Here is a 21,811-nt window from a genome sequence, read left to right as displayed (position 1 = left end):
TTTACAGAGAGGAAGAGAGAGGGATAGAGAGTTAGGAACATCGATGAGAGAGAAACATCGATCAGCTGCCTCTTGCACACCCCCTACTGGGGATGTGCCCGCAACCAAGGTACATGCCCTTGACCGGAATCGAACCTGGGACCCTTGAGTCCGCAGGCCAACGCTCTATCCACTGAGCCAAACCGGTTTCGGCGATACTTGCTTTTTTAATGATGGTGCCTAGAAAGCTAGGCCTGTATTGTGGAATGAGAAGCAACTGCATGTCTTCCGAGGGTGATATGCCAGGCTGGTGAGGAGGGGTATACTCGCTCTCCTGTCATTATTTTGTATCTCCAGTCATTGATAGGATATTCTGGAACCCTGCTCAATATCACTACCAAATTTAGTTTAAACTCTTAACACTAATATGCAAGTTTTTATGAATCTAGTTAGTAGCTCAGTAGGAAAGAGCAAAGTGGTAACAAGGTTAGGGGAAGGACAGTTTGATAGTTTTTAGAACTGAGGTTTACCAGACGGCTGTCATTTTCACTCATATATCTTTAAATCATTTGGTTCTCAGCTCCTACATCCTAGCAAAAGGCCTGGTTGACAATTTTGGGAGGAGCCCTCTTGGACAGGAAGGGGGTCATCCTAATTCCTAGACTGCGTTACTGGACAGACAGACAGTGGCTGATAAATACAGAGAGTTGGGGGCTTGACTTCTGAATTGTTTTGGCTGGACAGCGCGTGCACCCATCAGCTCCGTCTATCCCTCAGACATGCTGCCAGTAGTCAGGAGGGAAAATGGAAAGAGTGGGACTTAGCACTGGGAATAGCCCTCTGTTTTCACTGGCCAGACATCTTTGCATGCTAAAGATAGCCCATCAATTTGCATAGGTTTATTGTTTTTGTTTCTTTGCAAATAAAGCAAAAAAAAATCGTAGTTGACATGTAATTATGAGTTATTCTTAAATGTTGCATTGTAACAAAAGAAAAAAGTGAATACTTATTTTATTTATTCATATACTGATTACTGCTGGGCAGGCCCAAACTAACTTGCATGAGATTCTGCTGCCAGATTTACCAGGGTAATAGATCTATAACTAGTGTGAATTGTAGTGATGAGTTTCACTCATATATCTTTTCAGTCCTGTTCCAGATTACATCAAATCAACTGTAGAAACCGTGATGAAAATTCACCAGACAGAGGGAGATGGAGACATATTAGCATTTCTTACTGGCCAGGTAATTCCAATGGACCTTTTCTCTGTAATGAACAGACACGTTAAAGCAGCACCAGAATTAATACAGAAGGCTGTTCCTTTGCTTAGCTGTTTATTTTATGTTTTATTGTATTTTGTGGTTACTTAATTGCAAAAAAAAAAAATTGTTTGGTTTGATGTCATTCATCTACTGACTACATAGTCAGAGAGTCATTGGCTCCTGCCTGTTCTGTCTGCAGAGAGTCAAATGTATTTGAAATTTATTAGTTGATTCCAAAGTATATTACACATTCATCCCATAAGCTGTTCACTAAAATTGAATATTGCTTCGGGTGCATTTGTGTGTGCAGGTTGCTGCTGCAGGCTTCTTTTCCAGTGATACCTTTACAGCTTACCCTGGGGGTGCTAAGTGGGCACATCACTGGAAAGACAATTGAACAAGCCCAAGTGCTCACTCAGGGTTGTAACACTGTTCAGAACTACCCTCCAGCTAGAATCTTTTCCACTGTTGAGCATTTTCCATAGTTCAGTAATCTTTTCTTGAAATGCGTATGGCGATTTTATCTGCCACAGCTTGTTCATATGTATGCATTGCTTTGTTTGTCACAGTACCTCAAAGTTGAGTTAAATAATCGTCATTGTTTATTAATCTGACAGTTGCAAATTTTCACTCCACGGGCACCATTGTTGGGTAGCATTTAATTAAATACCACCCCAGAGTAGAATGTGATCACACTGGAGTCATGAATCTGACCATAGTTAAAATCCTGATCCCAACTTTTGTATCTTTCATATGAAAAAGTGACATGCTTCAACTTCAAATTGATCTTGGTTTCTTTGGTTCCTGGTTTGATGTTTTAGGAAGAGGTAGAAACTGTTGTGTCTATGCTGATCGAGCAGGCTCGAGCACTAGGTCGGACTGGGATGAAGAGACACCTCCGGATCCTCCCCATGTATGCAGGACTGCCTTCCTTTGAGCAAATGAAAGTGTTTGAAAGGGTGTCCCGCAGTGTCCGAAAGGTGAGACTAACCCGATGACCAAGGGTGTTTGCAGACATCTAGAATCATTTTGGGGCCCCTTTGCTGAGCATTGGAAAGAATTTTTTTTTTTACATTGAAGTGAAACTTGTTATACAGGCAGGTTTCTTTAAGAGCTCCATGTTTCTGTGCAGTATTTTGAAAAGCACACAATAAATAATGTGTTCCAAAGATTTCTGAACCTGCCCCACAGAAGGGTCACTCTGAGAGTAATTATCAGAGCAGGTGACTTCTCCTTATCTCTTTCCTGCCTGCCTAATATTTCCCCATGACACAACACTACCTTGGCTTGCAGGACCATGTTGGTGGGTTGTGATCAGTGGGAACAATAGATCTATTACTACTAGTGGTTCCTAAGCTATTGGTTTGAAGCATCATTTTGCCTGTAGTGCCAGGTTTAAGTTAATTAATTTAAGGTGTGGCTTAAAAATATTTAGCATTGAAATTGGGGTGGGGAAGGGTGTGGTGGGAAGCATTGGTTTGAAGGAGCCAGCAGGCAGCCATCTGCTTCCTGCTCATTGTCCTCCTGGGCCTTACCCCATTCCCTTCCATTGGATGAGGAAGACCCAGGACTGGCCTGAAGTGGCTTGTAGTAGCTACTTATCAGCAGGTGACAAAGACCACAGTAGGTGGGGGATGGTCTGACACTCTGCTCCTAATTTGGACCACTTGGAAGAATGTGCTCAGCCTTCCGCCACTGGGAGTGAGCTTCCGGCCACTGGAAGGGAGCAGCTGGAATCTTCCCAGTGAAATGTGAACTGTGGCCATCCAGTCAGGAGGCAGTGGTTCTGTTCCTGAGTCACTGTGCTCCGGGATGAATTACTCAACCTCAAGGCCGGGTTTTCTCAGCTGTAAAACATAAATAATAATGACTTTTAGACAGATGGATTTATAGCATATGTCTACTATGTAAAAATGATAGGAAGATTTTTATGAAATGATAGATATAAAAGTGCCTTTAGAAAGTTCTAAGTGCTACCCCTGCTGCTTCAAATCCTTCAGGGGCAGCTCCATTGCACTTGGAATAAAATGCAAACAGCTCACAGTCTCCCAGAGACTGTGCATGATCTGTCCTTGCCTCCCTCCAGCTTCATCTTGTACTTACTCTGTACTCTGGCCGCACTCGCTGTTTCTCCTTTCTTTCAGTTGTTTCTTCTGCCTGGATCTCCAGGGTTGGCTGCTTCTTGTTACTCACGTCTCAGCTCAAAATCATCTTTTAGAGAGATTTTCTCTGGCCATCCAATCTAAAATAGCACAGCCCATTATTATAATCTATCTAATAATAGAGGAATATGCAAATTAGCCAGGATGCCATAACGTCATGACCGAACAGCAGGGATCTGAGGCTGCATGGTGCCTGGCTGGGGTGAGGGACCTCAGGCTACGCCCCCCTGCCCCATGGGGCTTGACGGGGGACCTCAGGCTGCGCCCCCTGCCCTGACACCAGGCTGGGAGACCTCAGGCCATGCTACCCGCCCCAGCACCGGGCCAGGGCACCTCAGGCTGCGCCTCCTGCCTGGCGGGGATTGACGGGGGACCTCAGGCTGTGACCCCGTCCCTGGCGCCAGGCTGGGGAACCTGAGACTGCACCCCCCTTGACAGGGGACCTCAGGCTGTGCTGCCAGCACCGAGTTGGGGGACATCATGCTGCGCCCCCTGCCTGGCAGGACTTGACAGGGGACCTCAGGCCGCGCCACCCCCCACCCCCAACCTGGCAGGACTTGATGGGGGACCTCAGGCCATGCCCCCTGCCCTGGTGGGGCTTGACAGGGGACCTGAGATTGTGACCCCACCCACGCTGGGCTGGGGGACCTGAGGCTGCGCCCCCCTGCCCGGAGGGGCTTGATGGGGGTGGTGCTGGCTGGGTCTGGGTCTCCTGTGTTTTCAAAGTGCATGCAGGTCGTGGGTAACGACTTGACTCTAGGTCCCACGGTGTGCCCCAGACTCTGATAGGAGGGAGATTTTCATATACATTTTACTAATTTTCTCTCATCTCTGACACTTCTATTATAGAGAAAGGGCAAATAGCACTATTAAAATATTTCCTCTAATTAATTCCCTTTTAATGTGCATGAATTTCGTGCACCTGGCCACTAGTATATAATAAACACCTTAAATACTGTGTAATGTTATAGTCTTACTCTGTTGTATTTTCTTTCTCACACTAGACTCTGGGAGAGCAGGGGTATTGTATTCTCTTTCTTGTTCATCATACATCCCCAGCACCTTGCATAGTGCCTGGCAAAGCACAAACTCTCAGAAAATAGCTAGAATGTGAGTGAATAAATGGGTTTTACATGTACAGGGTAGTGATTTATCTTAGTTGTACAAAAGGCAAAAACTAATGTTTGTTGAGTATTTAGTATGGGCCAAATACCAGGATTAGAGCCCAGCACTTGAAGGGGGTAAATATTATGTTGGTGAGGAACCATGCTCAGGAGGTTAATTAACTTATCTAAAATCACATGCTCTGGAAGAATTCACACCCAGGGCACCCTGACCCTAAAACTTATGCTTTTGCAGTATACCAAACTAAATAGTTTATTAAAAGTGAAAAGAACCAAGTAACTTTTATTTTTACTCTTTGTTCTGTGGGGAATTTAGGTGATAGTGGCCACCAATGTGGCAGAAACCTCCATTACAATCAGTGGGGTTGTGTATGTGATCGACTGTGGTTTCATGAAACTCCGAGCCTACAATCCCAGGACAGCTATCGAGTGCTTGGTAGTGGTCCCAGTGTCCCAGGCATCAGCCAACCAGCGAGCAGGACGTGGTGGCCGTAGCCGCTCCGGAAAATGTTATCGTCTTTATACAGGTTAGTGTGGCTTTCTTTTAAGGGTTTTTTATTTCTGTCAGCCTCGACATTGGAGAGTATTATATTTACCCTCAATGGGCAAGACTTCACACAAAAGCCAGCCCTCCCTCACATGTCCTTCTGTAACCTCCCCCCCCTCCCCCACCTTGCTCCTCTAAACATAGTATTTCTTTGCTACTGGTCCCTATACGCCTATTAGTGTGCTGTTTTCTTGTTCTGAGATCCCTGAACCCCCACTGGGGGGTCTCATCTTTAGCTCTAGTCAGAGCATCTTTGCAGAGCTAAAATAGCAAGATCTATCTCACTGGTAGAAAGCAAATAGTTGGTCTACTCCTGCTCTGTACTGTGCACCATGCTAGGTTCTGAAGGAGCAAAATAAATACCATCAAGACTGTTCTGGCCCTTAAGGAGCCTTCTCTCCAGTTTGAAGACAGCCTTCCCTACAGCCAGTGATGTCCCAGAGCTGTTCCTTCTCTCACTGCACTTCTCTTGTGTGAGGGATGGTACTAAGATTTCTCCCAGTTGTCCAGACTTGATTTTCACATCATTTTCAATTCCTTTCTCTGTCCAATATCCACTTGCAGTCATTTACCAGATATCTTCTTTCCTTTTTGGTTACTGTTGCCCTTGTTCAGTCCTTGACACCATTCTTTCTTTTAGCAAATGTTTACAGAGCCAGGTGCGGTGCCAGGGTTTGGAGATCTAGGGCTAGGTGAGACATGGTTTTGGCCACGTGTGGTCATTGACAGCCTGGTGATGGAGGCAGACCCACAAACAGATTGACATGTTGTGTGAGAGGGTTGCCATAAAGGAATGAGCCTTGGAAGCAGAGAGCAGAGAGTTATCCTGTTGGGGAGGACTTCAAAATCGAGTATTTGGGCCTGATTTTATTGACAGCCCAGTAGTTATCCACTGAAGGGCTAGCAGTGGAGATTAGATTTCAGCTTACCCAGCAGAGGGAGTGGAATGCACAAGTACGTGGGCGGGGAAGAAGGGGGGAAAAGAGTAGTCGGGAGGGAGGGAAACGCAGAATCTGAGGCCAGAGATGTAGGGTCTTCTACCCCTGAAGGCACTAAGAAGGAATGGTTAGAGTGGAAAGAGGAGAACCAAGGCAGTAAAAGGCATCCTGAAATTCAGGGAAGGAGAAAGTTTCAAGCTACTTAAAAAAATTGTTTTTGAGGGGAAATTTACATATTATAAAATTAACTATTTTAAACTGAACAGTTCAGTGGCATTTACAATGTGTAACCACCACCTCTATCTAGTTTCAAAACATTTCCATCTCTTTAAAGTAAAACCCTTACTCATTAAGTAGTTTCCCTCCATTCCTCCCTCCCCCTAGCCTCTGGCAACCACCAATCTTTGTTTCGTCTCTATAGATATATCTGTTGGATATTTCAAATAAAAGAGATCATACAATATGTGACTTTTTGTGTCTGGCTTTTTTCATGTAGCATAATGTTTTCCAGGTTCATCTATGTTGTATCAGTACTTCATTCTTTTTTATAGCTGAACTAGAGGCCCAGTGCATGAATTTGTGCACTGGTGGGATCCCTCGGCCTGGCCTGCACCCTCTTGCAATCTGGGACCCCTCGGGGGATGTTGGACTGCCAGTTTTGCCTTGATCCCTGCAGGCCAGGCTGAAGGACCCCACTGGTGCACAAATCCATGCACCGGGCCTCTAGTATGCATATAAGATCTTTGGTTAATCTCTTCCTGCCCTCTCCCCTCCCCTCTTCCCTCTGAGATTCATCAGTCTGTTCCATGTTTCCATGCCTGTGCATTGAGCGTCTGCCCCCTGGTAGTCAATGCTCGTCATTACTAATGGTCAGCAGGTCACTTGGGCTTTTATATATATATAGATAAGACCTAACTGGTTTGGCTCAGTGAATAGAGCTTCAGCCTGCAGACTGAAGGGTCCTGGGTTCTATTCCAGTCAAGGGCACATGTCCAGGTTGCAGGTTCTATCCCCAGTAGGGGGCGTGCAGAAGGCAGCCAATCAATGATTCTCTTTCATCATTGATATTTCTCTCTTTTCCTCTCCCTTCCTCTCTGAAATCAATAAAATAATATATATATAGATAATATTCCACTGTGTGGATACAACACATTTTGCTTATACATTCATTAGTTGATGATTGTTTCCACCTTTTGGCTATTGTGAATAATTGCTCCTATGAACATGTGTGTGCATGTACTTGTTTGAGTACCTGTTTTTAGTTCTTTTGGGTATATACCTAGGAGTAGAATTGTGGGGTCATTTAATAATTCTGTGTCTTAACTTTGAAGAACTTTTTTAAAATTTACCTTTACTTTGAAAATATTACAAATGTTCTTCCTTTCTACCCCCCATTGAGGAAATGGTTAACATAATGTCATGCTTCAAAGAAATCTAATAGTAGAGTACAAACTAAAGACAGGCAGGTATATTTGTCTTCCTTAGCATGAGCAGTTTTAGTAGAGGTGGGGTTAGGGAGGGCCCGTTGACAGTAATGGGGTGCATTGTATCCAGCCTCTAGGCGTTCTTGGCTAACATTACTAGATGAACTTTCAGAAAGCACAGCTCTGAGCTTGCTGCCTGCTCAAACCCTTAAGAGTTTCTCAGAACCTTCCACAACTTTTTCTCAGCTAATCTTCTCCTGTAATCCACCTACACTTCCCCTAAGCTGCATCACAGCTGCACTACACTCTTCCTGAACATACCTTCTGTTTTCCCACACCCACCTCTCATTCCTGTGATGCCTTTCCTTGAGCTGTTTCCTTTGCCCAACACACATATTTTCCGTATCCTTCACATCCTCTCTCAGATGGCACCTCCCTCATAAAGCAACCTTAGTTTTCTTTCAGTGGCTATGCTTCTTCCTTCCCTGAATCTCCCTTTTCCTTTGGGAGGTCCTCTCATTGGGACCTCATCTCAGAAGTCACTGTTTCTGGTCTTGTCCCAGGCCTTTTCATATCACTGAAGCTTCTCAAAACCATTGACCTATGGCTCCTACAGCTTCTGACCCAATGTGTCACACTCAAGTCCTCAGTGGTGTTTAATTGAGTGGCACTCAACTCTTAGGAAGCACTTACTTCCTGTGAGTGTCTTCTCAGGGGGGCTGTCCTCTTATCTGATAGCTTTGCTTCTCCCTTGGTCAGCTCTGTGTTTGGAAATGTGGCTATCCTACCAAAAAGCTATTCCCAAAATGCTGTTGAAACACAAAGGCAGTATCCCATTTGGAACTTCCTGCTGTTGCCTGTAATCCAGAACCTTCCAGTTAGACCCAGGCATTTGACAGTTTGTATCAGTCACTCCAGAGAATATTGGTTGTTTTTCAGAGATGACCTTTATGAAGTTCTTCAGTGATAGAGCTGTTTTGGTTTGCTTTTTCTCTAGTTAACTGCACCTTAATGGTCTCAGTGGAAATTGGGCCACCCTGTGTGAAGGAGGGTGTGCACCGTTAAAATGTTGACTGATGTGGGAGGGTTTTGAGGGTGGAGCATTCTCTATATAACCCATAAACTTTCTGAATATGAACAAAATGGATTTAATCTCTTCCTCCCTCTTTCCCCCCACCTTTTTGTCTAGCTTTTATAAGAAGGCCTCCCAAAGCCTCTTTCCCTCCCTCCCTGTTCTCCTGCCCCTCCCATCTTGGCACCTCTGTGCCTTGTGCTTTTTCCTGTGAGAAGTCACCTTTTGTTCCTGGTGGGCAGGCATGTAAGCATTCATTAACCTATTTGGGACAGCCATTGGGATATGAGTGTGACGTATGTGCTTGGCTCATTGATTCGAAGAGTTACATTTGGACAGTTTTTGCTCTTCATAAGATTTGGTCATTTATTATATTCTGGTTACTGTTTTGGTAATGTATTTTGAAATTATTCTTTAGTGTTTATATGTACTGTTCTTGCCTTTCGACTTACTCTATCCCAAGCAGAGGTAATGGTAACTGGACACCAATAGTGATTCAGCAAATACTTGTTGCTTTGATTTAATATTTTGCTGACAAAGAACACATTTTTAAAAAAGTATCCTAAAAATAAGAGGATAAACTTCCATAATGATATATTGTTTATAAAGATATAAGTTGCTCAAGTATTTAAGTAGGATGATCTTTCTTAAACATGAAATAACTTTATATCATAATATATGCATCTAATCGGGAATCCTAGAGCCTCTTGTTAGAGAAGGAAAACTGTCCCTTTGTCATAATGATTGCATTTGAGTGTGACATTTGATCCCAAACAGTTCTGATTTCCTATCCTCAGAGGAAGCCTTTGACAAGTTGCCTCAGTCCACCATTCCTGAGATGCAGCGGAGCAACTTGGCACCTGTCATCCTGCAGCTGAAAGCACTGGGAATTGACAACGTCCTCAGGTTCCATTTCATGTCGGTGAGTCCTGCCTTCTGATGCAGCCATAGAGGGCTCGAAGGGGAATGTCAGGACATTGTTATAGGTCATGTCAGCTCGCTCTCTCTCTCTCTCTCTCTCTCTTTCTCATCTTTCTTTCTCCTTTCCTTTTCCATTTTCATTTCTTTTCTATTTAGCTCCTATGTTGTGTGCTTGCTTTATACCAGGCCTTGTGCAGGCTACAGGAGAATACAGCCAGATCAGTTCCTGTCCTTGTCCGCTGGGGGAACAGAGACAAGTAATGAGTTATTACAGTGTATGTGCCCACTGCTGGGAGAGACAAAGGCAGGCCCCCCAGCCCAGTTAGTCATGCCTGTGGTGAGATATGAAACTCATGGGATTTCACCAGCTCGGGAGGGGCAGCGAGATGCAGGACAGGGAGCATGTTTTAGGCTTGCATGTGAGAGTATCACGATTGGGGGAGCCAAGAGGGCTTTGGTAGAGCTGCAGGGAAGGGTCTTGTGGCTGACTGCGTCTCTGCTTATTCCCCAAGGCAGGTTTCCAGGTGTGAAATTATTGGGTCAGAGAGCCATAGTCCTCTTGTAGGTCCTTGACATGTGGCCAAGTTGCTTTACAGGTATAAACTCCAGCAGCACAGGAATGCCCTACTCATTGTGCTCCTTCCACACTACATTACTTTCTTTTAGAGTTTTGCTAATTTGATTGATGGTGGGGAAGGAGAAAGAAGGTAGGAAAAATACCATCTGTACCTTATTATTTTGATTTTCATAAGATAGTTTTTAAAAAATATTTACTGTACACTTTATACTTTTATGTTGTTAAGCCATTTATCTCTTAGAATTAGTGTTTATTAGTGTTTTTCAGGAGTCCTTTAACTATTAAAAAAATTAATCTTTGTCCACAGTATTTCTTGCAAACATTTTTTCTAGTTACTTGTATTTTATGTTTTTAAGTTTATTATTATTTTTTAATGTGCAAACATTCTAAACATTTCCACAGTAAAGTCTTTCTGTCTTTGCCTCTATGGCTTCTGTTATTGTGCTTATGAGACTCTTCCTCATATCTAGGTCAGTTAGTTAATAAATATTCACTCATATTTTCTTCTTAAATTTTTATGATTTGAAGACTTGCATTTTAACTCTTTGTTCTGTCCCAGCTGTATTGTTAAGAGGTATAGTAGGTCTGGATTCTTGGATAATAAAATCCCTAATGTCACATAAACTAGGCAAATGAAGGAATAGAAAAATAGCACTTTTCCTCCCAAAGGAAATAATTGTGGCAAAAATGAACCCTTTGTTTATTGGTGTATAGTACAAGAAATTATAAAGAAAAGATGAAAAGTACATGCAAATTAAAAGCTATTAAAAACCCACATCTAAGATTAAAGGAAAACAACATGGCAACAGTGATAGATCAACATCTCAGTAACTACATCATTTAGGATAAATCTAATGTCCACTGAAGAAAAAAGCTAAAGGAAAGGAAACAGCACAAACAGTAAACTAATGTCAGAACATGCTCGGCTTTTCTAGAAGAGAGAGAAGTGCAAATGGAAATAATTGTAAAGTCCACTTTAAGTTAATTAAATGATCAAACACAAGGAGAGATGGTAAGAGCCAGAGCTGACCCAGTTTGGGAAAGTGGTTCCATCCCGTGTTTCAGTCCTCATGGAGGCCTTCCTGACATTATTTTAAGAGCCAGAGCAAGGCCTGATATTTTCTCAGGGAAATTTTTCCTGAAAGAAAGACAAAAAAGTCCACGTATTATAATATTTACAGCATCACTTTATATTAGATTAAAAAATATAAGTGATGAAAACCATAAACTTTAGACAACTGAGATGTGAGGAAAATACATACAAATTCATTTTCATTTTAATGTACAAACATTCTAAACATTTCCACAGTAAAGTCTTTCTGTCTTTGCCTCTATGGCTTCTGTTATTGTGCCCTGAAATGGTGTTTTTCACCATTGGATTTCATTATTGAAATCATAGGGTTCATATAATTTTGTATATTTTGCAGTGCTAATTACAGTAGCAAAGAACTGAAAACAACTTAGTTGCCCAGTAATAAGAAAATTGCATATTTTACAGAGTGTGTATGACCTTATTGGAATGTTACTCAGCTCTCCCAAGTAATCACTGAAGTTCCTATGGGTACAAGAAACAATGAAAACAGAAAACCAAACAGTGAGGAAAAACAGCTAAAATTATACATACTCAGTCCTTCCAACTATGTTAAAACTGTTTGCATATGATCCCAAATCAGATGAGGCCATAGAGAAATGCTGGTAAATGTAGTAGATGTGTATTTAGGTGAAAATACTATGGCTGTGCTTTGGGGGGTGAGGGGAGAGGTTTTGTTCTTTTTTGTTGATAGATGATAAATTCAAAGAGCAGAATTAAAAGGTGACTTGGTGAATGACTAGAAATAGGGTCAAGGATTGGAAGGACTCATAGAGGACCTCGTTAGTTTTGTTCTGCAAGTATTCAAAACCTAGTTCAGTGCTTTGCTGCTCCTGTTGTCAGCTCTCAGTAATCTCAGGGTAAAGATCCCAGAGAGATTAGGCTCTTCCACTCAGATGCTGTGTATTTGCCTCTGCTGTCAAGTCAGATGTCAGAGGCACTGAGGAAAGGCTAGTGAGTCAATTCCATGATTTAGTCAACCATTATTTGTGGAATGTCCTCTGTGCAGTGAATTAGGTCTAGTTCTTACCCTCATAAGTGTGTGTGTACAGTCATCACAACTTTTAAAAGTACAACTTTGTTCCTTGGCTGTCAGTGGGTGGGGTAGAGTGAAAAAAATGAGACCTGGGTTCAGTTTCTGGCTTTGCCATCCATCAGCTGCCTACTTGACCCTGTTCAAATGTCTTTTACTTATTTTACTTTCTTCATCTGTAAATTGAACTAAAACAGAAAACCATGTTTGTTTGTTAACTAAAACAGAAAACCATGTTAAATTGAACTAAAACAGAAAATTGTTTAAAGAAAAGATGAAAAGTAAATGCAAATTAAAAGCTATTAAAAACCCACATTTAGTTCAATTTTCTGTAAATTGAACTAAAACAGAAAACCATGTTTGTTTGTTAACTAAAACAGAAAACCATGTTAAAATATGTTTGTTATGTGAATGCATTTAGACCAGCCGGCCAGTGTTGCTCAGCGGTTGAATGTCAATCTATGAATCAGGAGGTCATGGTTCCATTCCAGTGAGGGCTCGATCCCAGGGGGTATGCAGAAGGCATCCAATCGATGATTCATTAATGTTTCTATCTCTCTCCCTTTCCCTTCGTCTCTCTGAAATAAATAAAAACATTAAAAAAAAAAGAAGAAGAAGCCACACAGTTTGAAAACTATTATAATTTTATTACTTGGCTTATTATAAATGAAGTCATTTAGCAGTAAATAGTAATGGTGCTTGGCAGTTAGTAGATGCTCAGTAAAGATTTGTGGAAGGAAAGAAGGAGGTGAGGATCTAGAGAATCAGACTGAAGGTCACAATATTACTAGTAGTTTTGCTTAACTTTAGGTTATCTGGCATTCTGTATTATTTTCAGGACTTCAAATTCAACCGCATGTCAGTTACCACTTACAGGCAAGATTGGAGCGGGCTCTGGGTGATGCAAAGATCATTTGCCAACCAGTATTGCAGTATCATGGGTAGTAGAAGATTGAGACTAGGCAGTGAAAATTAGAACGGTCTGATGTGAGTTTAGAAAAAACAAGGAAGTAGTTCAAGGCAGTCCTGATAGAGGGAAGCATGAGGAAGGGCCTCCATGGGAAATGTTTAATCTAGCTGAGATTAAAGACTAAGCAGTATTAAGGATGCTGAGATGTATAGGAAGGACATGTTAAGGGGCGCCAGCATTATGTATAGGAGCATGGAGGTGAAATATGGGCCACGTGGAGGGGAGAGTGGATTTGATCTGGAAATAGTCACACTTTTATGTCTGTCACCTGAAGAAATTAATTAATTTTTATATTTTTTACAGCCTCCTCCAGCACAGTCAATGGTTCAAGCATTGGAGTTACTCTATGCCTTGGGAGGTATGCCTATCTATTATTGCTAGTATATGTTCTCTGATCTGTTCACTAATATGTGATGTTAGGTTGTTTTCACTTTAGGGTTCTTAGTATCTTCAGGAATGGCATTGGTTCTCCCCACATAAATAATCCTCTTAAGGATTCTTAAGCTTTATAGAAATAGGAAGGTGTGATTAATGGTACATGATGTATACTTCTGACAATGAATTAATAAAGCATATCAGTACATCAAAAGCTATTCATAACCATCAGCAGAGCCAAGCCCCCTCCTAAAGCATCCAGAAGATTTTATTTCAGGTGTCACCTCTCCAGACCTTTTTCTCTGTCCCTCCCCCAATCCTGAAGTCTGTGGCTCAGCGTTCCCTGTGGAGATTTGGGTGGCATCCAGCCTGGGTAAGGAAACACCATGTTATGGGGGAATCTGTATTCTCTTATTGTTTGAAAATGTAGTATTTCCCTTAAGAGAGAGAAAATTGTCACCTAAATTCACCCCCTCAGGAAATACGTATTTTTTTCTGTGAATGTTGCCCCAAGTGAATATAATATCCATTTTGGTAATATGTTTCAGTGGAGGTTTTAGATTATTTTTTTGCTTTTAACATCTTTATTGAGGTGTAAGTTACCCATTTAAAATGCACAATTCAGTGGTTTTTAGTATATTCACAATGTTGTGCAACCTTGCCACAAGTTTAGAATATTTAGAACATTTTTAATGCTCCAGAAAGAAATCTGTACCCATCAGCACTCACTCCTCATTCCCTTTCCCCTTCTCTTCCCAGCCTGGGTCCCGCTAATCTACTTTCTATGTCTATAGATTTGCCTATTCTGGACATTTCATATAAATGGAATCATATAATATGTGGTCTTTTGTGATTGGCTTCTTTCATTCAGCATGTTTTCAGGATTCATCTATGTTGGAGCACATATTAATACTTCATTTCTTTTTATTGCTGAATACTATTCCATTGTATGGATATACTACACATTATTCTTTTTTTTTTTTTTTTTTTTTTTTTTTTTTTTAATTTTTTTTTTTTTTTAATTTCTTTATTGATCAAGGTGTCACATATTTGTCCTCATCCCCCCATTCCCATCCCACCCCTCTCCCCACGCATGCCCCAATCCCCTGTTGAACTTAACCGTTGGATAGGCTTATATGCATGCATACAGGTCCTTTGGTTGAACTCTCCCTCTCCCCCCACCCTCCCCCGCCCCTCCCCTATCCTCCCTCTGAGGCCCGATCGTCCGATCGATGCCTCCTTGCTTCTGGTTCTGTTCTTGTTCCTCAGTCTATGTTGTTCATCATTTCCCCTAGATGAGCGAGATCATATGTCACTAGATATATACTAATAAGAACTGAATGTGAGACGAGCAATAATAGTTATGCTGACAGGCAATGAATCAATCTGTAGCGAGCTTCCCCCTGGACCAACAGTTCTTTTGAGACCCAATTTCAATGTCCAGTAGTTCCTTATGTGTACATGTCAGCACTGACCCCTCAGCTCTGGATGTGGACAAATGGTGGTAATGGAGGTCCGACTCCCTCTGGTTTGGTCTCGGCCGAACCCAGGGGCACGGCGTCACCCGGACTAAGGGGCACGTGGCCTCACCCATACCAAAGGGGCGCGTGGTCTCACCCGGGCCTGGGACCCAGCCTCACCCGGATGGATCCAGGGGCGCACGGCCTCACCCGGACCCAGAATCTGGCTTCACCCGTACCCAGGGACGCTTGGCCTCTCCCAGACCCAGGGGCACGTGGCCTCACCCGGGCTTAGTTGCACAAGGCCTCACCTGGATCCAGGGACACATGGTCTCTCCCGGACCCAGGGACGCTTGGCCTCTCCCAGACCCAGGGCCACTTGGGCTCACCCGGGCCTAGGTGCACAAGGCCTCATCCGGATCCAGGGACACATGGTCGCACCCGGACCCAGGGACGCTTGGCCTCTCCCAGACCCAGGGCCACTTGGGCTCACCCGGGCCTAGGTGCACGAGGCCTCACCCGGATCCAGGGACACATGGTCTCACCCGGACCCAGGGACGCTTGGCCTCTCCCAGACCCAGGGCCACTTGGGCTCACCCGGGCCTAGGTGCACGAGGCCTCACCCGGATCCAGGGACACATGGTCTCACCCGGACCCAGGGACGCTTGGCCTCTCCCAGACCCAGGGCCACTTGGGCTCACCCGGGCCTAGGTGCACGAGGCCTCACCCGGATCCAGGGACACATGGTCTCACCCGGATCCAGGGACGCTTGGCCTCTCCCAGACCCAGGGCCACTTGGGCTCACCCGGGCCTAGGTGCACGAGGCCTCACCCGGATCCAGGGACACATGGTCTCACCCGGATCCAGGGACGCTTGGCCTCTCCCAGACCCAGGGCCACTTGGGCTCACCCGGGCCTAGGTGCACGAGGCCTCACCCGGATCCAGGGACACATGGTCTCACCCGGATCCAGGGACGCTTGGCCTCTCCCAGACCCAGGGCCACTTGGGCTCACCCGGGCCTAGGTGCACGAGGCCTCACCCGGATCCAGGGACACATGGTCTCACCCGGATCCAGGGACGCTTGGCCTCTCCCAGACCCAGGGCCACTTGGGCTCACCCGGGCCTAGGTGCACGAGGCCTCACCCGGATCCAGGGACACATGGTCTCACCCGGACCCAGGGACGCTTGGCCTCTCCCAGACCCAGGGCCACTTGGGCTCACCCGGGCCTAGGTGCACGAGGCCTCACCCGGATCCAGGGACACATGGTCTCACCCGGATCCAGGGACAATTGGCCTCTCCCAGACCCAGGGCCACTTGGGCTCACCCGGGCCTAGGTGCACGAGGCCTCACCCGGATCCAGGGACACATGGTCTCACCCGGACCCAGGGACGCTTGGCCTCTCCCAGACCCAGGGCCACTTGGGCTCACCCGGGCCTAGGTGCACGAGGCCTCACCCGGATCCAGGGACACATGGTCTCACCCGGATCCAGGGACGCTTGGCCTCTCCCAGACCCAGGGCCACTTGGGCTCACCCGGGCCTAGGTGCACGAGGCCTCACCCGGATCCAGGGACACATGGTCTCACCCGGACCCAGGGACGCTTGGCCTCTCCCAGACCCAGGGCCACTTGGGCTCACCCGGGCCTAGGTGCATGAGGCCTCACCCGGATCCAGGGACACATGGTCTCACCCGGATCCAGGGACGCTTGGCCTCTCCCAGACCCAGGGCCACTTGGGCTCACCCGGGCCTAGGTGCACGAGACCTCACCTGGATCCAGGGACACATGGTCTCACCCGGATCCAGGGACGCTTGGCCTCTCCCAGACCCAGGGCCACTTGGGCTCACCCGGGCCTAGGTGCACGAGGCCTCACCCGGATCCAGGGACACATGGTCTCACCCGGATCCAGGGACGCTTGGCCTCTCCCAGACCCAGGGCCACTTGGGCTCACCCGGGCCTAGGTGCACGAGGCCTCACCCGGATCCAGGGACACATGGTCTCACCCGGATCCAGGGACGCTTGGCCTCTCCCAGACCCAGGGCCACTTGGGCTCACCCGGGCCTAGGTGCACGAGGCCTCACCCGGATCCAGGGACACATGGTCTCACCCGGACCCAGGGACGCTTGGCCTCTCCCAGACCCAGGGCCACTTGGGCTCACCCGGGCCTAGGTGCACGAGGCCTCACCCGGATCTAGGGACACATGGTCTCACCCGGATCCAGGGACGCTTGGCCTCTCCCAGACCCAGGGCCACTTGGGCTCACCCGGGCCTAGGTGCACGAGGCCTCACCCGGATCCAGGGACACATGGTCTCACCCGGATCCAGGGACGCTTGGCCTCTCAGACCCCGGGGCACGTGACCTCACCCATGCCTAGGTGCACGAGGTCTCACCCGGATCCAGGGACACACGGTCTCACCCGGACCCAGGGACGCTTGGCCTCCCCCTGACCCAGGGGCACGTGGCCTCGCCCGGGCCTAGGCGCACGAGGCCTCACCCGGATCCAGGGACTCACGGTCTCACCCGGACCCAGGGACGCCTGGCCTCCCCCTGACCCAGGGGCACGCGGCCCCACCCGGGCCTAGGTGCACGAGGCCCCACCCGGATCCAGGGACACATGGTCTCGCCCGGACCTAGGGGTGCGTGGCCTCTCTCAGACCCAGGGGCACGTGGCCTCACCTGGACCTAGGTGCACGAAGCCACCCAGACCCAGGGGCGCGTTACCTCTCTCAGACCCCTGGTCGCGTGGTCTCACCCGGATCCAGGGGCTCACGGCCTCACCCGTACTCGGGACCCAGCCTTACCCGGATCCAGGGGCCCACGGCCTCACCCGGACCCAGGGTTCAGATTCGCCCGGACCCAGGGGCACATGCCCTCACCCGAACCCGGAATCCAGCTTCACCTGGACCCAGGGGCGCGTGGCCTCACCCAAACCCAGGGGCGTGAGGCCTCACCTAGACCCAGAGGCGTGTGACCACATCTGAGCCCAGAGGCTCGCAGGCTCGGCTGGACTCGGGTCTCAGCGGGATTTCGTCTTCTTGATCCCAATTCCTGTTGGTCAATTCCCTCTCAGCAATTCCTTCGGTCATTTTCTCAGAGCTCCAGGGCGGCTGCCGCAGATCTCGTTGGGCGGCGGGCTCGGCAAGGCTCTGGTGTGCCCGGTGCCCGGCGGTGGGCTGGTCCGGTGTCGCTGCGTCGGCCCTTGGGTCTGCAGCGGTGGCCAGTCGCTGAGCGTGCGCACCTGGCCACTTCGGGGCATTGAGATTCTTGAAGGACTCGGAGGTCAGCAAGCACGGAGTCTCCCTCCCCATGTCTCCCAGGGGCTCTTCTGTCCGTGCTCGGCAGCGAGTGGAGCCGTCCCCTCAGCCGGAGACCGCTGGGGGAACTGCGCCGAGCACGTTCCAGGCCACCATTGTGTCGCCTGAGCCATAGTTCTTAAAGTGTGGACTTTGGGTCACCGGCATCAGCATCATCCTGCGTACCCCTCTCTTTTATTCTAGTTGTAGAGCATCTGCTCAGCCAGCCCCCCGGTCTTTCTGGCTGGTGTCTGCTCTGCTCTCCCGTCATAGCTCAATATTGTTGTGGTAGGCAACGATCAGGCTGCCGCCCTATGTCTCCATCTTGGTCCTCCTTTGTACAGTTAAGTCTTGATTGTTGTTGGTGTCACTGGGAGGAATTGTCCTCCAGGCCAATTGGCCGTGAGGACCCTCTTTGTCTATATAGGAAGAGTTGCTGTGCAGGAGACATGTTTGTGGGCCGGGTCTTGATGCAGCAATGCCTTGGCGCTCACTGAGTCTGCCTCTAGAATGCCTCCCTTATGCAAGTGATTGAAATCTGGTGTCATCTCCCACCAACCACTAGATGCCCTCGTTTCTGGGTCTCCAATGTAGTGTGGGTCAGCCACTACCTGAGGCACTCAGCAGGAAAAAGCTTCTGCTCAGCTTGGCTGGGGCGGAGCTACAGGGTGGAGCCTACAACCTTGGCTTCCTGTCAGCCCCGCCCTATGAGGCTCCTGTGTCTGTGTCCCTCTGTATTCCTTGCAAACACCTCTGAGAGAAACGCGCCCTGGAGTTTCGCCCACTGCCAAACAGTCCAGTCCCTCCCCTAATGAATCTGGACTCCCAGATTCTCGCCTGGAACTGGGTTTCAGTGTAGTTGGAACTGGGTCTCAGTGCAGTCTGGCGTCCCTGTCTCCTTCCCAGCAGGGCCACCCAGTGGCGCAGGCAAAAGTCCGTCCTCTGCGCACCTTCCAGTGCGCGCGTCTGGAGCCGCCGCTTCTCTGTGCCTCCGCCACCATAGCCCAAATTCATTCCCCCAGCGTGCGCCTGGCTTCCCAGGGTTTCGCCCGGAACTGGGGTTCAGTGCAGTCGGAACTGGGGTTCAGCACGGTCCTGAGCTTATGTCTCCTTCCCGCTAGGGCAGTTCAGTGGCGCAGGCAACAGTCCGTCCTTTGCGCCCCTTCCCGTGCGCGCCTCTGGAGCTCTGCCTTCCCCCGCTCCTCTGTGCCTGCGCCCCACAGCCCAGATTCATTCCCCCAGCCTGCGCCTGGCTTCCCAGGGTTTCGCCCGGAACTGGCGCTCAGTGCAGTTGGAGCCGGCGCTTAGCACACTCCGGAGCCTTTATCTCCTTCCTGCCAGTGAACGCCGGCCAGGCCGTCAGCCGCCCCTTCCTCTCCGGCTCCATCCTCCCCGCAGGCGCGCGTGCTCGTGTCTCCGCCAGTTTCTCCATACCTCAGGCTTTTACGGCTCCCCCGATTGTCCCCGTGGCCTTCTCCTTCCCCCCAGCTGTGGGCATTTCAGTCCGCCAGCTCTCCTGTGGTTCTGGACGATGTCCGTTCTGACCTCTAGTTGTGCCTTTGAAATTGTTGTGCCCGGCTGCAGGTTAGGTGTTTCACCTATGCCGCCATCTTGGTTTCTCCACACATTATTCTTACCTACTCTTCAGTTGATGGATATTTGGGTTGGTTCCCTCATTTTGGCTAATATACATAATGCTATAAACATTCATATACAAGTTTTTGGTGGACATCCCACCAGCAATGTATGGTAGTTTCCAGTTTCTCCACATAATAAAAAGTTGCTAATACTTGTTATTATCTGTCTTTTGTATTATAGCCATCCTAGTGGATAGGAAGTGGCATCTTGGGTTTGATTTGCATTTCGCTAATGACTAGTGGTGTTGAGCACCTTTGTTGGCTACTTGTATATCTTCTTTGGAGAAATTTTTTGCCCATGTTTAATTCTGGGGTATTGTCGTTTTATTATTGAGTTGAAGGAGTTCTTTATATAGTGTGGGTACACGTTTCTTCTCATGTCTGTGATTTGTAAATATTTCTCCCATTCTGTGAGTTGGCTTTTCAATTTTTTCCCCCCTTCCTTAAATATATTTCCATTGATTTCAGAGAGGAGGGAGAGGGAGAGAGAGAGAGAAACATCAATGATGAGAGAGAATCATTGATTGGCTGCCTCCTTCACACCCCCCACTGGGGATCGAGCCCCCAACCCGGGCATGTGTTCCTGATCGGAATCGAACCCGGGACCCTTCAGTCCAAAGGTCGATGCTCCATCCACTGAGCCAAACCAGCCAGGGCTGGCTTTTCACTTTTTTGCAGTACAAAAGTTTTAAGTTTTTTTGTTTGTTTGTTAATCCTCACTGGAGGATATTTTTTTCCATTGATTTTTAGAGAGCATGGCATGGAGGGAAGGAGGGGTGGGGGAAGAGAGAGAGAGAGCAAGAGAGTGAGAGAGAGAGAGAGTGATAGAGAGAGAGAGAGAGAGAGATATATCGGTTGGTTGCCTCCTGCACACGCCCCAACTGCAACCCAGGCATGTGCCCTTGACCGGGAATCAAACCCGTGACCCCTTGGTTCACACGCTGAGGCTGTAACCACTTAGCTACACCGGCAAGGGCAAAAGTTTTAAGTAATTCAATTGTCACTTGTGGTGTCATAGCTAAGAAACCATTGCCTAACCCACTGGCATGAAAATTTTTTTCCTAGGTCTTTTTTTGGAAGAGTTTTAAAAATAATTTTAGTTCTGACGTTTAGTGGGCTTATGATCCATTTTGAGTTAATTATTTGTAGGGGGTGAGGTAGGAGTCCATCTTCATTCATTATATTTATGATACTTTCCTGTGAAGGAATAACCAGTTACTGATTTAAAGATCTTCAGTGATGTAAAAGGCCTTTAGGTGGGTCTACATCAAGGCAGCCCAGGGTGAATGTGTGCCGGGATAGGTTTCCATCTCTTGTTCTCAAACTTGTAATAGGAACTTGAAAGCAAGGTTTCCTGGATTATCTGTAATGGGGATGGGAGAATGTTGAATGCATAGAAGCTTTTCATTTAGACTAATTGTCCTTCAATCAGCATGACATTTAAAATATTTTCTATTTCTTCACTGGCCTAAATTAACTGGAAAAGATAGAGGGAAACACCCAATTTAATTTAGTTTCAAGCTGAATTATCACCTTTAAAGAAGCATTTGTTTTAATGCTACATCTTGGGAATAGTCTAAACAATAGTAAAACAATAGTCTACGTTGTGGGCATTCAGTTTCTGGATATTGGCCAGTGGTAAAGAGGCAAGGAGGGATGTAGAGAATTGAAGGAGTCTGCCTGCCGGTTCAGTAGACTGCCCAGGAAGCAGCTGGATAAACAGCTCTGGTGTTGGCACCAAAGAGAGACCTGGGCAGGTGTTTAGATTCATAATCCAGCCTGTAATTGCTCGCATAGTAAGGGAAGAACGGAGGGCATTGAATGTCATCCTGGGACATCTACCATGGGACATGAAAGATCCAGAGGTGACAGGGAGCAGCAGGAGAGGTGACAGAGAAGAAAGGGGGGCGGGGGTAGTGGGGACCGGGGAAGAGTGTTTCCAAGGAG

General features: G+C 47.2%; 1 protein-coding gene across 1 annotated transcript in view; it reads left to right on the top strand.

Annotated features, from left to right (window-relative positions):
- The window catches only part of DHX35 (DEAH-box helicase 35), a 69,832-nt gene that overhangs the window by 32,252 nt on the left and 15,769 nt on the right, over positions 1-21,811 (top strand). The window contains exons 10-14 of the mRNA XM_008160926.3: positions 1,128-1,224; positions 2,064-2,222; positions 4,845-5,055; positions 9,307-9,431; positions 13,404-13,458. Of these exons, the coding sequence (XP_008159148.1) occupies positions 1,128-1,224; positions 2,064-2,222; positions 4,845-5,055; positions 9,307-9,431; positions 13,404-13,458 (647 nt within the window). The remainder of the gene's footprint in view (positions 1-1,127; positions 1,225-2,063; positions 2,223-4,844; positions 5,056-9,306; positions 9,432-13,403; positions 13,459-21,811) is intronic.

This window comes from Eptesicus fuscus, chromosome 12, assembly GCF_027574615.1.
Source record: "Eptesicus fuscus isolate TK198812 chromosome 12, DD_ASM_mEF_20220401, whole genome shotgun sequence".
Classification (NCBI taxonomy): domain Eukaryota; kingdom Metazoa; phylum Chordata; class Mammalia; order Chiroptera; family Vespertilionidae; genus Eptesicus; species Eptesicus fuscus.
This window is presented reverse-complemented; position numbering and strand designations above follow the sequence as displayed.